This window comes from Protopterus annectens, chromosome 2.part1 (genome assembly GCF_019279795.1).
Source record: "Protopterus annectens isolate FY-2018-M chromosome 2.part1, PAN1.0, whole genome shotgun sequence".
NCBI lineage: Eukaryota > Metazoa > Chordata > Ceratodontiformes > Protopteridae > Protopterus > Protopterus annectens.
The window spans coordinates 1,843,785,008-1,843,800,007 of NC_056729.1; the positions used below are offsets into that span (position 1 = coordinate 1,843,785,008).

The following is a 15,000-nucleotide window of genomic DNA, read 5'->3' on the forward strand; positions in this document are numbered from 1 at the left end:
GAGCAGTACAGTGAGGGGAAATGTTTTTGGAATTTGTTGTGAATTTTGCTATTTTATTATAACATGTCTCAAGCTTGGCTTTTAGAGTAGTTTGAAGGCTGGAAAGTAGAGGGGCGCCATACATGAGAGAAGGGAGTAGGTAAATGGAAGCAAGGGCTTGTTTAGTGGAGGGGCTGAGGAACTGGTTGTGCCTATAGAGGAGTTCTAGTTTATGATGAGTTTTTCAGATGTTGTGTTGCAGGTGAATATCAAATTTTAGATGTTCATCAATTGTGACTCTGAGAAGTTTTGTGTGGCTGACAACTTCTATTTGTGCCTCACTTTGGGAATAGATATTGAACATGGTTTTGTCTAAGAGGGTTGACTTCTCAGGAATGAATACCATGAGCCTGGTTTTATTTGGGTTTAAGGTTAGGTGGTATTATACATCCAGGACTCAGTGGTGCAGAAGGTGTTTTGAGTCCTGAGTTGGAGTTCATAAATAGAGTCAGCTGAACTACAGATAATAGTTGAGTCACCTGCATATTGAATAAGAGCTCTGCGGGTCATACATGTTTGGAAGTTATTAATGAAAATATTGAATAGGAGGGGACCGAGTATGGAGCCTTAAGGAGCCCCAGTAGAGGTGTTAAGATAGAAGAGATAGAGTTTTTCCATCTGATGGCCTGTTGCCTGTTTTTTAGATAGCCTGAGAAGCAGTTAAGTGTTGTGGGGAAAATCCAACATTTGAGAGTTGTGATAGCAGTAAAGGGTGGGGAACTGCATAAAATGCCTTTGATAGATCTAAGAGGAGGGTATATACTATTTTCCTGTAATCATAAGCTCTGTTAACAGTATCCAAGAAAGATATGAGGTCAGTTGTAGTGCTATGACCAGGTCTAAAACCATGTTGTGTAGAAGACAGGAGGTGGCTATGAAGCAAACAGGGCATCAGATGAATGTGAATGCATTTTACCAAGCTCTTAGAGATAGGGGACAGGATAGCAATAGGATGAAAGTTGGAGATATCCATGTTTTTGCCATCTTTATGAAGAGCGAGAATGAAAACTTTCTTCCATGATTTGGGCACATACATTCCTTGTATGGATCTATTAGAAGAATACTTATAAGGAATGCAATGGCTTCAGCTGCAAGCTTTAGAAATATGGGGGGTATATTGTCAGGTGCATTAGAGCAGGGTTTGAGTTTCTGGACTAGTCTTTTTATAATTGTGGTAGAAATGGGATTAAGAGAGACATTGGGGGTAGAAGGAGTGTTGGGTTCATGGGTGGATGAGATGCATGTAGAGATAGGGAGGGTAGTGGAGGTTTTTGGTAGACCAGCATTACTTATACTGTCTTTATTGTGAAGAAAGTTAGCAGTGATGCCAGCTATAGAATTTATAAAGAAAGAGTTAAAGAGGGGGGCTATTTCATGAGAATGGTTGTCGGGATGGTGACATGGGTGGGTTTTGTGCCAGGAATCAGGAGTGGTGTGATGGAATTCCAGAATTTTTTTAGGGTTTGTTTATGGTTAGACTACAATTTTAAATAGTATGCTTTTTTATCTTTATGAACTAGTATTTTTACCTGATTATGAAGATGTTTGAACTGTATGAAGTCATGCTGGCATTTAGTAGTTTGATACTGTTTTCATATTTCATCTCTGGAGTGTATCAGATCTTTTGTAGGCTTAGTAATCCATGGGGCACAGATTGTTTTGATACATGTCAAGTGAAGGGGTGCAAGGTTATTTAGCATGTTCAGGAATATGGTATTAAAATAGTTGACTGTGTTGTCTAGTGGGTGAATTTGTAGCTTGTGCCAGTTAAACTTTTTCAGGGTTTTGACAATGGTAAGAGGATTGAAAAAGTTGGGTTCCTTATTTGTTTGTAATGGTGTTGATTTTGTTAGGAGGAGGGGGTTAGCGGATAAAGGCAGGGAGTGGTCACTCAGAGTGTTTGGAGGAATGCCTGCTTCAGACATTTTATTGGGGTTGGAGACCATAATCCAATCTAGGATGGATCCTGTGGTGTTATCCTTATTTGATCTGGCTGGGGTATTTTTGAGTTGAATTAAGTTGAATAGATTAATATTAGAAGCAGGGATGTCGGCACTCAGGTTTACCAGTTGATATTTATGTCACCATTTTTGATGTTAGTAGAAATCCAGGCAAGGATTTCTTCTAGTAAAAGGTATATTGTTTTCAGGGGGGTATGTAGGGAACTATGATACACAGAGTTTTGAAGCTGTTAATCTTTAGGAAAGCACTAAGAAATTCAGCATTAGTGAATTGGGGAACAGGATTTGCATTGGGGCCTATGTCGAAGGTGATAGGAGAAATGAGTGCTACATTAGTGAATTGGGGAATAGGATTTGCATTGGGGCCTATGTCGAAGGTGATAGGAGAAATGAGTGCTACATAAGGTGATAGGAGAAATGAGTGCTACTCCGCCCCTTTTTTGTTAGGCCTATTGGATCTTACAGTTTGAAAGCCTGGGGGGAGAAATTCAAAATCTTTAATGTAGGGTTTCAGCCAGGTCTCCATGATGGCAATAATGTCTGCTTGATTATGGGTGATCCAGGCATGAAAATTAATGATTTTGTTGCGGATACTTTGAATATTTATAGTTACCATGTAAATGGATTAGTAAGACTTAATTGTGAGTGGAGGTGGGTGATGTTTGAACGGGTCCTGGACTGGGGTGCGTATCATCTGATGAAGGTACAGTAGTGAAGGTAAAATAAATAAATATATATCAGTGAATGTTTGGGTAATTAAAATCCTGCACCAAGAAAGTATTCAGTTTAACATTTAACTCTTCCATGATATGAAGGTAATTTACATGATCTTTGGGGAACACTGATGGGACTCTATAGTTAGCAATGAAGTAACGGCTGGATTTGTTAAGATGGCGTTGTATATCAGTGGACCACAGATAAATAAAACCTGACTATAGTAACTCAAGTACAACATGGTACATGCACAGAGAACATTGTATATCAGTGTATTATACTTAAATAAAATCACATTATACTAGCTACTCGTACATGCTACAAGTACAGATGGAGTCGTATACCCAGGGGGTGTAATTATACCAGTTGATCAGATTATGTAAGTAAATAATGCTGAACATGAGAGAAATACTACTGAAATATAGAACAGATAAAATGCTAAGATGCCCACCACTAGCAGTGTATATAAATGTTGATGAAGTGGTGTTTTCTCCATGCACCAGTTTAAAAACCTTTAGGTGTTGCTCGTTTGTAAAGATAAAGAGGATCAGGTGAAGTGATAGCAGGACTACAAGTGCTATACCCATTCAAGGGGTCCAGTGGTACGCACAAGCACACACACACACACACACACACACACACACACACACACACACACACACACACACACACACACACACACACACACACACACACACACACACACACACACACACACACACACACACACACACACACACACTACATGTGCACACACACGCACACACACACCTACCCACCCTCACACAAACATGCAAGTATGTACACACACACACACACACACACACACACACACACACACACACACACACAGACACACCACACACACACACACACACACCACACACACACACACACACACACACACACACACACACACACACACACACACACACACACACACACACACACACACACACACACACACACACACTCACACACACACACACACACACACACACACACACACACACACACACACACACACACACACACACATACACACAGACACACCTACCCACCCTCACACAAACATGCAAGCATGTACACACACACACACACACACACACACACACACACACGAGTGCGCGCGCATGCTCACACAAGCAGGTATATAGACACACATCCACAGTTAGGTACTATGCCAACTAGAGGAAAACTAGCACACTATTTAAATTACTTAATTTTCTTAGTGCCCTATAACCACATTTCAATGTAAATATGCATTTAATATTTTGCAGAGAAATATTTTTCTCATCTGTCTGTTAAGTGTTAGTGTTGCATCACATTTTGATTTTGAAAACCTTCATCTGACAATCATGTTATTGTGTTTCTTTTCACAATTCCTTATAAACCTCATGATTCTGCACTCATAACCCATTTTACTTTTTGTAAACTAATACCTGCTGTATAGCTTGCAGAGAACAAAGGATTAAATAATTATGTCTTCGTACATATTTTATTTAGGCAGGCTGCATAAACCAAAGGTGTGTAAAAATGTTTTACTTGCACTAAAACAAACACAATGCATATCTGTGCAATGTTCATGAGCAAACAATGTTTTACTGGAGTGATCAGTCAGTAGCAGAAACAATATTTATTAAATAATTGGAAATGTCACACAGTTCCTTATTATTCTAGTCAATTAAGGAAGTGAAATATAATGGAGGCAGTTGTGTGTGTGTTACAGTGCTTCTTTATTCAGTTTCTTTATTGTTCAAATGATAAAATACAGTATATTTCAGAAAACATTCTGTATGCTTTAATACAACATCAAGAACATCAAATACTGCCATAAAAAAGGAGCAACGTACAATTCCATGCACTTGCACCTTTATCTTTATAATGCAAATATTGGTTATCGTGGAAATATCAACTGGTTATTCAGAGTGAACACAGAGGGTGACATTTTTGTGGTTTTCCCAGTAAAAGTATTCACTGAAAAAACTCCATGAACCCCATAATCCCCTGTACCGACTAACGACATGTACCACACAGCTAGGTATGTGCTCAGAAATGAACTCTGCAACTGCCACAGCATCGGACTTCCTGTCCTGACTTTCCATGAGCTGCTTAATTACATAGGTGTCAATTACCTGGGGGTTGTCACTGTACGAAACGATAAGTGAGACGTCTTTGAGCTGAATAATTCCCAGGTGGCTTTTACCAATGACTGCGTGATACTTCTCTTTGGACTGAAAGGGTGAGGCATGACTGCTGGAGTGATTATATACAAGCACAGCCCACTTAACCCAGTCATACTTTTTCTTTAAGAACTCATGGATGTAATTTGCAAACTGTTGGTTGGACTTATCAAGTTTTTCTTTGGCAATTTTTTCTGTGTCGATCTGTGCTTGTTCTGCGAAGTTAGCAATGCACTCATCGATGACAGATTTCATTTTGTTTTCTATATTCTTGGTTTTATCGTTCCATTTTGATACCAGTGCTTCTTCATCATCTCCAGTTATGGCTGCATATCCCATCAATGCAATCAGGCCAACACAGAAGAGTTCCTTGAGACGGGCACACATGCCTTCCATGACCCGGCGACTTCGTTCTTCATAATGAAGAGCAATATCCAGAACTGACTCACCTGGCAAGTTGTCCCCCATGACAGCATCATGGAGAACAAGAAGGTTCTTCTCACCTCCACTTCTTACAAAATGATCAAGAAAAAGATCTTTCTTTACACTCCTGTACTGTGGTTTACTGTTCAGAATGTCCATAAACTTTCTAAAATGAGTCTGCAGAGCTTCCTCTATTGTGAAGTACTTAATATCCATTTTGCTTTTTTCAATTTCTTTGCCGATGTTTTGAACTTCATCAGAAATGACATCAAGTTTGCTGCTAACCATCTGCAGCTGCACTTTTGTGTACTGAACCTCCCTGGTCTCCATGTTCTCCAAGGCAAGTTTTACAAGAGGAGCTGCAACCTCAAACACCGGAAACAATTGTCCCACTGTACTGGCGATCACTTCTGCTCCATGCTCGAACATTTCCATTACCTGTTCAATCACTTTCATCTTGTCTGATACGACTTTCTGCAGGTCATCACTCATCTTGTAAGCTGGCAGGACGTTCCTTGAGTGTTCTAAGATGTTCTGCACTTCCTCAAGTGTAGCTCTACATAAAACAAAATAAATGTAAGAGAAAATGTGTTAGATCTGGTTTCTAACTGTGCCTGCTTCACACACAATTCAGCATCTTTTAGTCATTGTTTTCAAATTTACAGCTTGTTTGTGCTTGCCTTATCTGCTTGACATTTCTTTAGAAATGCAAGAATTCAGCCACACCATGCATAATAACATCTGCTACCAGCATGGTCCACATATTGATCATATGTCATTTCCTCCCCCCTTCAAGGTCAAAGTAAACTTTACTTTCATACAGATCAACACAGAGGAAAAAATGCATACCACTGCACGAAATTACAGAAGGAAGACAGATTCAATTAAGAAAAAATTAAATTAAATTAAATAAAAATAAATAAAAAAACATGATACAAAACAGTAAATAAAGTAAAACAAATTTGAAACACAACAAATACAACAGCAGGAATAGACTAAGTAAAACTATACGGATATGCAAAAACAACAGTATAATAAATAAGAGAATCACAAATGTAAACTTACCCACCACCGTTGTCTATCATAAACTTACAGTTCACAGTTTTCCTGGTGCATATAGAGATGTATGAAGTGAGCCATTCAGAGAGTTTATGTAAACATCAATGATATATTACACAGAAATAATGTTTTACCCATTTAGTGGGTTAGGCTATGGGTTTGTTATTTGGCAGTCTGATAGCGTGCGGGAAGACACTATTATAGAATTTGGATGTCCCACAGCTAATGCTTCTGTAGTACTTCCTTGTTGGCAGGAGTCTGAACAGTCCATGAGCTGGATGGTGTATATCCTGAATAGTTTTTGGACTCTGTCATAGCATCTGTTTGAATATATGTCCTGTAGGGATTGAAGGTTGGAGCCAGTGACTTTTGTGGCCTGTTTAACGATCTTATCCAGTGCCTTCCAATCAGCTTGAGAGCAATTGTCATACCAGACTACAATGTTGTTTATCAATACTCTCTCAATCGTGACTCTGTAAAAGGTGAGTAGGACCTGTGGCAGGAGGTTAGCTCTAAGAAGTCTCCTAAGGAAGTGGAGACATTGTTGGGCTCTCTTTATAAGATAGGAAGTGTTTGTGCCCCAACTTAGGTCTTGCAAGATATGTACCCCTAGGAATTTGGTGCTATTTACTATCTCCACTTCAGCACCGTTGATGATTATAGCAGTGTGTGGCTTTTTCTTCTTCCTAAAACCGATGATAATTTCCTTGTTTTTTTCCAACATTTAGTGTTAAGTTGTTGTCAGTGCACCAATAAACAGGTTGGTACACAATGTGGGATGTAAAATTAAATGATGTTATGTACATCATATGGGATGTAAAGTTAAATGATGCTGTTATGTACACAATGTGGGATGTAAAGTTAAATGATGGTGTTAGGTACATAATGTGAGATCTAAAGTTAAATAGGTTCATAGGTTCATACTACGCTATCTGTGCTAGGGCATTTATAAGCCTAGCCAGAGTGTGTTTGGCTTTCGCCACCCATTTTAAATTAATTTTGCTATGCCCTTTTTCGAGGTTAGTATACTATGCCTCTGTCTAACAGTGACACAGAAGTGATACCAGGGGTAAACCTACGATCTCCCATCCACTCATCAAGATTCCTCTTGAAGAGAGTCAATGAGGGACTCTGCCTAACCTGGACTGGGATTTTATTCCAGAGTGAAGGGAGCCTCTGGGTTATGAATCTGTCCCTCCAGCATGTCCTATTTATTTCAGTGCTGAGGTTCAATTCTCTCAAGCGCGTAGCTCGATGGGATTTGGATTTTCTGAGGTGCAGCATGTCCATTAATTCCGGGTTGGACATGGCTTTATACGTCAGGCACAGATCACCTCTGAGCAGGCGGTATGCCACTGAGTAGAGCTGGAGTTTCTTTAACCGGGCAGCATATGGCATCTGTTTGAGCCCTTTGATCCTCTTGGTGAGGTACTTTTGGGGTCTTTCCAGTTGCTGCAGGTGTCTGGTAAGGTACATCCCAAAAGGGGCATTGTACTCAATTATGGGCCTGATGAGGAATGAGTAAAGAAGCACGTTGACCTCCCCTGATCTAGATGTGAATCCCTTCATGATTAGGTGGGCTATATAAAATGTTTTTATAACCACTTTGCCCACGTGGTTGTCAAATGAGAGATTGCTATCAACTTGGGTCCCCAGGTCCCTAACTTAATGGATTACCACCTATGTGGTAAATTGTGGGAACTTTGTTTTTACCAAAGGGGATGACTATACACTTTTTGGCATTTAGCTTGAGGCCATGGCTCTGGCACCAGTTGTCTGTTTCTATGAGGCCCTTTTGGAGGAGGCTTGTGTCGGCTGGAGAGTCGATTATGGGGCCCAGTTTGCAGTCATCTGCGAACTTGATCAGCCATAGTCCTTCCGTGTTGGCCTGTACCTCCGAGAAATATATACCGAACAAGAGAGGTCCCAGGACTGAGCCTTGTGGGATGCCACTTGTAACTAGTTTGGAGTCTGACATGGATCCAGCAATTCTAACCATGTGGGTTCTGTCCTTGAGCCAGTTTGCAACCCATCTAGTGACATAGGGGTTTATATTTAAGCTGGTGAGCCTATCTATAATGCCCGAGTGGGGTATTGTATCAAAGGCTTTTTCGAGGTCCAGGTAGACTGTGTGGACCACCTTCCCCTCGTCAATGGCCATGGGGATTGTTTTAAAGAAATTGACCAGGTTTAAGAGGCAGGATCTGCCCTTAACAAAACCAAACTAGGTAGGATCCAGTGTCTGTAGGTCCCCAATATCTTGATTTATGAGGTCCATGATGATCCTTTCCATAGCTTTGCAGACCAAGCTAGTCAGGCTTATGGGACGATAGTTTCCAGGATCCATTGAGGCACCACCTTTGTGGAGAGGGACCACTGTTGCTGTCCTCCACTCTTTGGGTACATATCCTGTAGTAAGGCTGAGATTGAACAGTAGTTTTATGTTTGGGTTTAGCTCTTCTTGGAGTTCATGTAGGACGCAGCCGGGACACCATCTGGTCCCATTGATGTTGCGTTTTTTGCTTTGGAGAGAGCACTCTGCTGGGCTAGATATTTGCCCTTTTGGTGGGGAGGGGGGGGAGAAGTTTGCACTGAACCTGTCAGCTAGGATGTTGGCAATGTCTGTGGGTTCTGTGTATTTTTCGTCATTTTGGACTAATTTTGAGCATATCTGGGAATTCCCACCCAGGTTCCTAACATAACTAAAGAAAGCCTTGTGATTATCCTTAGTGTCCTGTGGAATTTTTCTCTTGAAGCTGGCCTTAGACGATTTTATGAGTGCCTGTAGTTTTTTGCTAATACTGATCAGAGATGCCTTCCCTTTTCGGGATTTTGCTCTATCATTTAGTAGCTTCCTCCTTCTATTGTATAGTTTGTTTATGGCTGGGGTCCACCAGACAGGACGTCTGCCTTTGGAGGATTGGGTCTTGGTTTTATTTGGGATTACATGATCCATGCATTCCTGAAGGTGTTCATAGAATGCATTTATAAAGGATTCTGCGGTCTGGGCCGTATTTTCCACAGGCCCGGGGCCTTTGAAGGATTCCACCTCAGTTTTAAGGAGTGTGAAATTTTCTTTAGAGAAGTTTTTCACTGTGGTTTTCTGGACAGGGTGTGGGGTCGGGATGTGAATATCCAGTGAGATTAGTTTATGGTCTGATCTTACCAGTGAGGGATACACTTCAGGTCTGGAGCATATTGTCCCCATGTTGGTGATGATCAGGTCCAGTATGTTTTCCCCTCTTGTGGGAGTGGTAACAAGTTGTTCCATAGCATTTGAGTTTATAAATTCTAGGAACCTTTGGGCTAGGGTGTTGGAGCTAGAGTAATGCTCTCAGTCTATGTTTGGGTAGTTGAAGTCGCCCAATATAATGGTGTTTGGAGAGACCTAAATATTTTCCAGTGTTCTCAGGAAGGCAGAGTGGGGTTCCTGGGTTTGGGAGGGTGGTCTGTAGCAGACTATAAACTGGAAGGCAGTTTTACCCACTGTTAGTTGCACATGGATAGTCTCTGATGCTTCGTGCTGTGCCAGCAACCTGGAGGTGTGGGTATCTTTGACGAATATTGATACTCCCCCTCCTTTTGTGGTTCAGTCCACATTTTGGGGCCGAAAAGCATGGTATGAGGTATAACCTGGTAGTGCTGGGGTGCTCTCAGGAGCCTTGAACCAGGTTTCTGTTACTGCACAGATATCGATGTTCTCCATGCTAAGGAGAGTTTTGAGTATGTGCATCTTGAGGTTTAGACTTCTGGCATTGAGTAGCATTGCTCTTAGTTTCTTATCCCTTGTGATACCTATGGAGGTGGGTTTGTCTTTTGAGCCTTGCCTAAAAAGGCACTATGAGGGTAGCAAGAGCCTTTGCCAATATCCAAAAGCCCAGGGGTGACAGGTGCAAGCCGTCCCTAGCAAAGCATCGTGGCTTGTCGAGCATGTCATCCCAGGCTGACAGGCATTGGATCCCCTTTGAATGACACCAATACTTAAGCCAATTGTTGAAATTGATCATCCTGTCTTCATATTGTGGCATCATTCTTGGTGAGGGTAAGATGCTACTCAAGGTCAGGGTCATACCGGCCTGGACTACATGCTCAGAGAGCTCCTCTATGTCTCTTTTCATGTAGTCCAGGGAGGTACGTCTCAGGTCATTCACACCAGCATGGACAATGACTGAGTCATATTTGTACTTGCCTTGGAGTGACCTGAGTGCTTGTGTTATGTGGCGGATCCTAGCGCCTGACAGGCAGCTCACCATGACCTTCTCCTTGTTCAGCCTGGTGAGTGGGATGTCAGTGTGCCTGATGATAGAGTCACCTATTACAAGTGTATCAGGTGTGTTGTTTAGCCTTAAGAGTTGTGACTGTTTGGCACACTGGCTTTGTGAGCTATGTGTTGCACGTGTTTTGTTTTGGGGTAACGGTTGCTTGGGTGTCTTCTTTGGAGGTCTCTGCTGCTTAGGCAGATTTTTATTTAGAGCCTCCGAGTATGTTTTTGTGTGTTTATGTGTTTTGTTTGCTGTCGTGGTAGGTCTATGTGAGACTGGAATTGTAGTGAGTGTGGTTTCCTTCTCCTCCTGACTGGTTATGCCAGTACTGAGTTGAGAGAGCTTAGCCTCCAGTTTGGATATATGGTTGCATCTCTCACATATGTTGGAATTTGTTGGGAGGAGGAGCGGGTTGTCTGTGTACATGAGGCAGTTGTAACATTGCCTCAAGATTCCCAGATTCACCAGCTGGACCGGAGAGGAGATTGACAACTGACCTTTGGACATGCTAGAATAGTATTGGGAATTCCTTTATAATTGAAAAAAAGGGCCAATGGGGAACAAGGTACTCAAGGGGAGTTTGTGAGGGTGCCGTGCTTTTAATCTTTTAGTGCTGACTTATATAATTGCTTTAGTGAGCAAGTGCCAGGCAACTTAAATGCAATGTGTTACAGGTAACTTAAATGCAAAAATGACAAACAGTAATTTTCTTTCAAGTGAAACAAGGAAATAAGTACAGTAAGCAATGCAGATATCACTAGGGATCCACAGAAGCGCTGAAAAGCCGCATTTTAGGTGGAATTAGCGTTTCAGAAAATAACAAGCAAACAAACAACAAGCATACAAACAAAGCTAGATTCAGTAGGCCTGGATCTAGTCTGTGCTACAGCAAACAAGGTGTACCAATTTCAGTAAGAAATAGTTCAAATATGCAGGCACTATAAGCCTTTAACCAGAAATTCCCAGCTCAGAAGGGCAGAGTCCAGCCTCTCCTCCCACAAGAGTGCAGACCACGAACCTTCTTAATGTAAAATAACTGGCCTGAATCCAAGTGCTTAAACCAGAACTAATACACTTTTAGAATAACAGACACTGAGCCCTCAATCAGCAGTTCCCAACTTAGAAGGATGTAAGCTACCTGTCCTGCCACCACAGTGCAGGCCACAAACCTTCCTAATGTAAAACAACTGGTCTGAAGCCCAAGTGCTTAATCCAAAAGTCTTAGAATGATAGCTACACTTTAATCAAGTTACTACAAAGCAGTAATAATACAACTGAATACTTTAAAGAATGCCTGGATTAGTGCTCAAGTTATATAAACAAAGCTAGATTCAGCAGGCCTGGATCTAGTCTATGCTACAGCAAACAAGGTGTACCAATTTCAGTAAGAAGCAGTTCAAATATGCAGGCACTATAAGCCTTTAACCAGAAATTCCCAGCTCAGAAGGGCAGAGTCCAGCCTCTCCTCCCACAAGAGTGCAGACCACGAACCCTCTTAATGTAAAATAACTGGCCTGAAGCCCAAGTGCTTAAACCAGAATTGATACACTTTTAGAATAACAGACACTGAGCCCTCAATCAGCAGTTCCCAACTTAGAAGGATGTAAGCTACCTGTTCTGCCACTACAGTGCAGACCACAAACCTTCTTAATGTAAAACAACTGGTCTGAAGCCCAAGTGCTTAAACTAAAAGGCTTAGAATGAGTTACACCAAGCAGTAATAAATACAATGGAGTACTTTTAAGATGACACAAAAGCAAAATAAAGTAGGGAGAAACACAAATACAGTAAAAGTAGATATTTTTTTTATTTATTTTTTTTTGAGTGAGCAAATGAGATGGGCCCAGGAGGAGTATCCAAGTGCAAATTTACAAGAGGGGCAGGCAGTTTCAAAGCCACCAAGACAAAAACAGGGAGGGAGGGTGGGGACCTACTGAAAAAACAAAGTCACAACTTCCAGCTAGATATTGCTCAATGCAACACAAACAAATTAATTTAAATCGTGTATTATTTGATAAAAGTGCAGATAAAAATTTACTTAACTTCACTTATGCATTCAGTTGATTGCATGCAGATCTTAGCTAGCCAAAGCTCACAGTTTAAACAGAAAATAATTCACTGTACCACTTGTATAAGACAGAAACTGAATAACAATGAAGTAAACTACCCCCACTTATCACTGGCTATGCAGGTTTTTTTAACAAGCCTTAACTGAAAATACCACTTGTATAAGACAGAAACTGAATAACAATGAAGTAAACTACCCCCACTTATCACTGGCTATGCAGGTTTTTTAACAAGCCTTAACTGAAAAAACAGAGTCACAACTTCCAGCTAGATATTGCTCACTGCAACACAAACAAATTAATTTAAATTGTGTATTATTTAATAAAAGTGCAGATACAAATTTACTTAACTTCACTTATGCGTTCAGTTGATTGCATGCGGGTCTTAGCTGGCCAAAAGGTACACAATGTGAGATGTAATGTTAAATTATTGTGTTATGTACATAATATGTGATGTAAAGTTATATGATGGTGTTATGTGCACAATGTGGGATGCAAAGTTAAATGATGGTGTTATGTACATAATAAGGGATGTGAAGTTAAATGATGGTGTTATGTACACAATGTGAGTTGTAAAGTTAAACAATGGTGTTGCGTACATAATGTGAGATGTAAAGTTAAACAATGGTGTTGTGTACACAATGTGAGATGTAAAGTTAAATGGTGTTATGTACACAATGTGAGATGTAAAGTTAAATGATGATGTCATGTACATAATAAAGGATGCAAAGTTAAATGATGGTGTTATGTACACAATGTGAGTTGTAAAGTTAAACAATGGTGTTGTGTACATAATGTGAGATGTAAAGTTAAACAATGGTGTTGTGTACACAATGTGAGATGTAAAGTTAAACAATGGTGTTGTGTACATAATGTGAGATGTAAAGTTAAACAATGGTGTTGTGTACACAATGTGAGATGTAAAGTTAAATGGTGTTATGTACACAATGTGAGATGTAAAGTTAAATGATGATGTCATGTACATAATAAAGGATGCAAAGTTAAATGATGGTGTTAGGTACACAATGTGAGATGTAATGTTAAATTATTGTGTTATTTACACAATATGGGATGTAAAGTTATATGATGGTATGTGCACAATGTGGGATGCAAAGTTAAATGATGGTGTTATGTACATCATAAGGGATGTGAAGTTAAATGATGGTGTTATGTACACAATGTGGGATGTAAAGTTAAATGATGGTGTTATGTACATAATAAAGGATGTAAAGTTAAATGATGGTGTTATGTACACAATGTGGGATGTAAAGTTAAATGATGGTGTTATGTGCACACTGTGGGAAGCAAAGTTAAATGGTGTTATGTACACAATATGTGATGCATTATTAAATGATGGTGTTATGGTATTCAAAGTTAAATTATGGTGTTATGTATAAATATGGGGTGTAAAGTTAAATGATGGTGTTATTTACACAATGTGGGATGACACCCATTCAGACACCATGACATAGCACATGCCAAGGGACACATATTTAACCTACACAGTGTGCCCCTCAACCTAAGCTCCTAAGGCTAACCACCTTGCACAATACAGTGATCATGGGTAACTCAATACTGAGGCACAGACATATCCCACTCACTAAGATGAATATGGAGCAGATAACAGCCAAATATCTGTCACATGCCAGCATCCAGCAGGCAGTATATAAATCAAGACTTTTATATACTGATTTAAACAGCTCAATTTTCATAAAGTCAAACAAGCTGAACAGTAGTCTGATATGTAAATAAAGTAGTTTATTACGAGATACGTGATTTTGCCTTTGTCATTGAATCACATACTCTTTTATTAAGAAAAGTTTGAGTTGTTTTTGAAGTGTGTTGCACTCGAAATGTCTTACTGGAAGTTCTCTCAGGATGCAGGGGCTATTTTAGAAAAGGCTTTTGCAGATGTAGCTGGGATGAAGAAAGGACATATGAGCTGAGTTTCTAAGTTTTGTTGCAATGAATAAGAACTGCTTTTAGGAGAGAGTATACTTTTGAGAAGTGGGCAGTATCTGTCATGAGGAATGTCAGTGAGTTTAATAAATATACATCTGTTTATCTGTAAATTGTCACCATTTATTTGTAAGAATAGCATAACAATGTTGAGCATGTTAGTCAGATAAATGAACCTTAGGATTTTGTTTTCAGTGATCTGTAGAGTTTGAGCATTTTACTGGAAAAAATAATTAAGGTAGTCCACATTCTTAACTGGGGAAAATAACATTAATAGTTAACTAGCTAATATTTATGTATTTAACATTTGTTTACTTGGAAAGTTTAATTGGGA

The 15,000-nt window shown here is 40.0% G+C and overlaps 1 protein-coding gene across 1 annotated transcript in view; it reads right to left on the reverse strand.

Moving 5' to 3' along the window:
* Nucleotides 1–4,193: 4,193 nt before the first annotated feature.
* LOC122794662 (protein rapunzel-like) overlaps nt 4,194–15,000 on the reverse strand; it is a 205,741-nt gene continuing 194,934 nt past the window's right edge. The window contains exon 2 of the mRNA XM_044063285.1: nt 4,194–5,876. Within this exon, the coding sequence (XP_043919220.1) occupies nt 4,634–5,812 (1,179 nt within the window). The 5' untranslated portion in view covers nt 5,813–5,876 and the 3' untranslated portion in view covers nt 4,194–4,633. The remainder of the gene's footprint in view (nt 5,877–15,000) is intronic.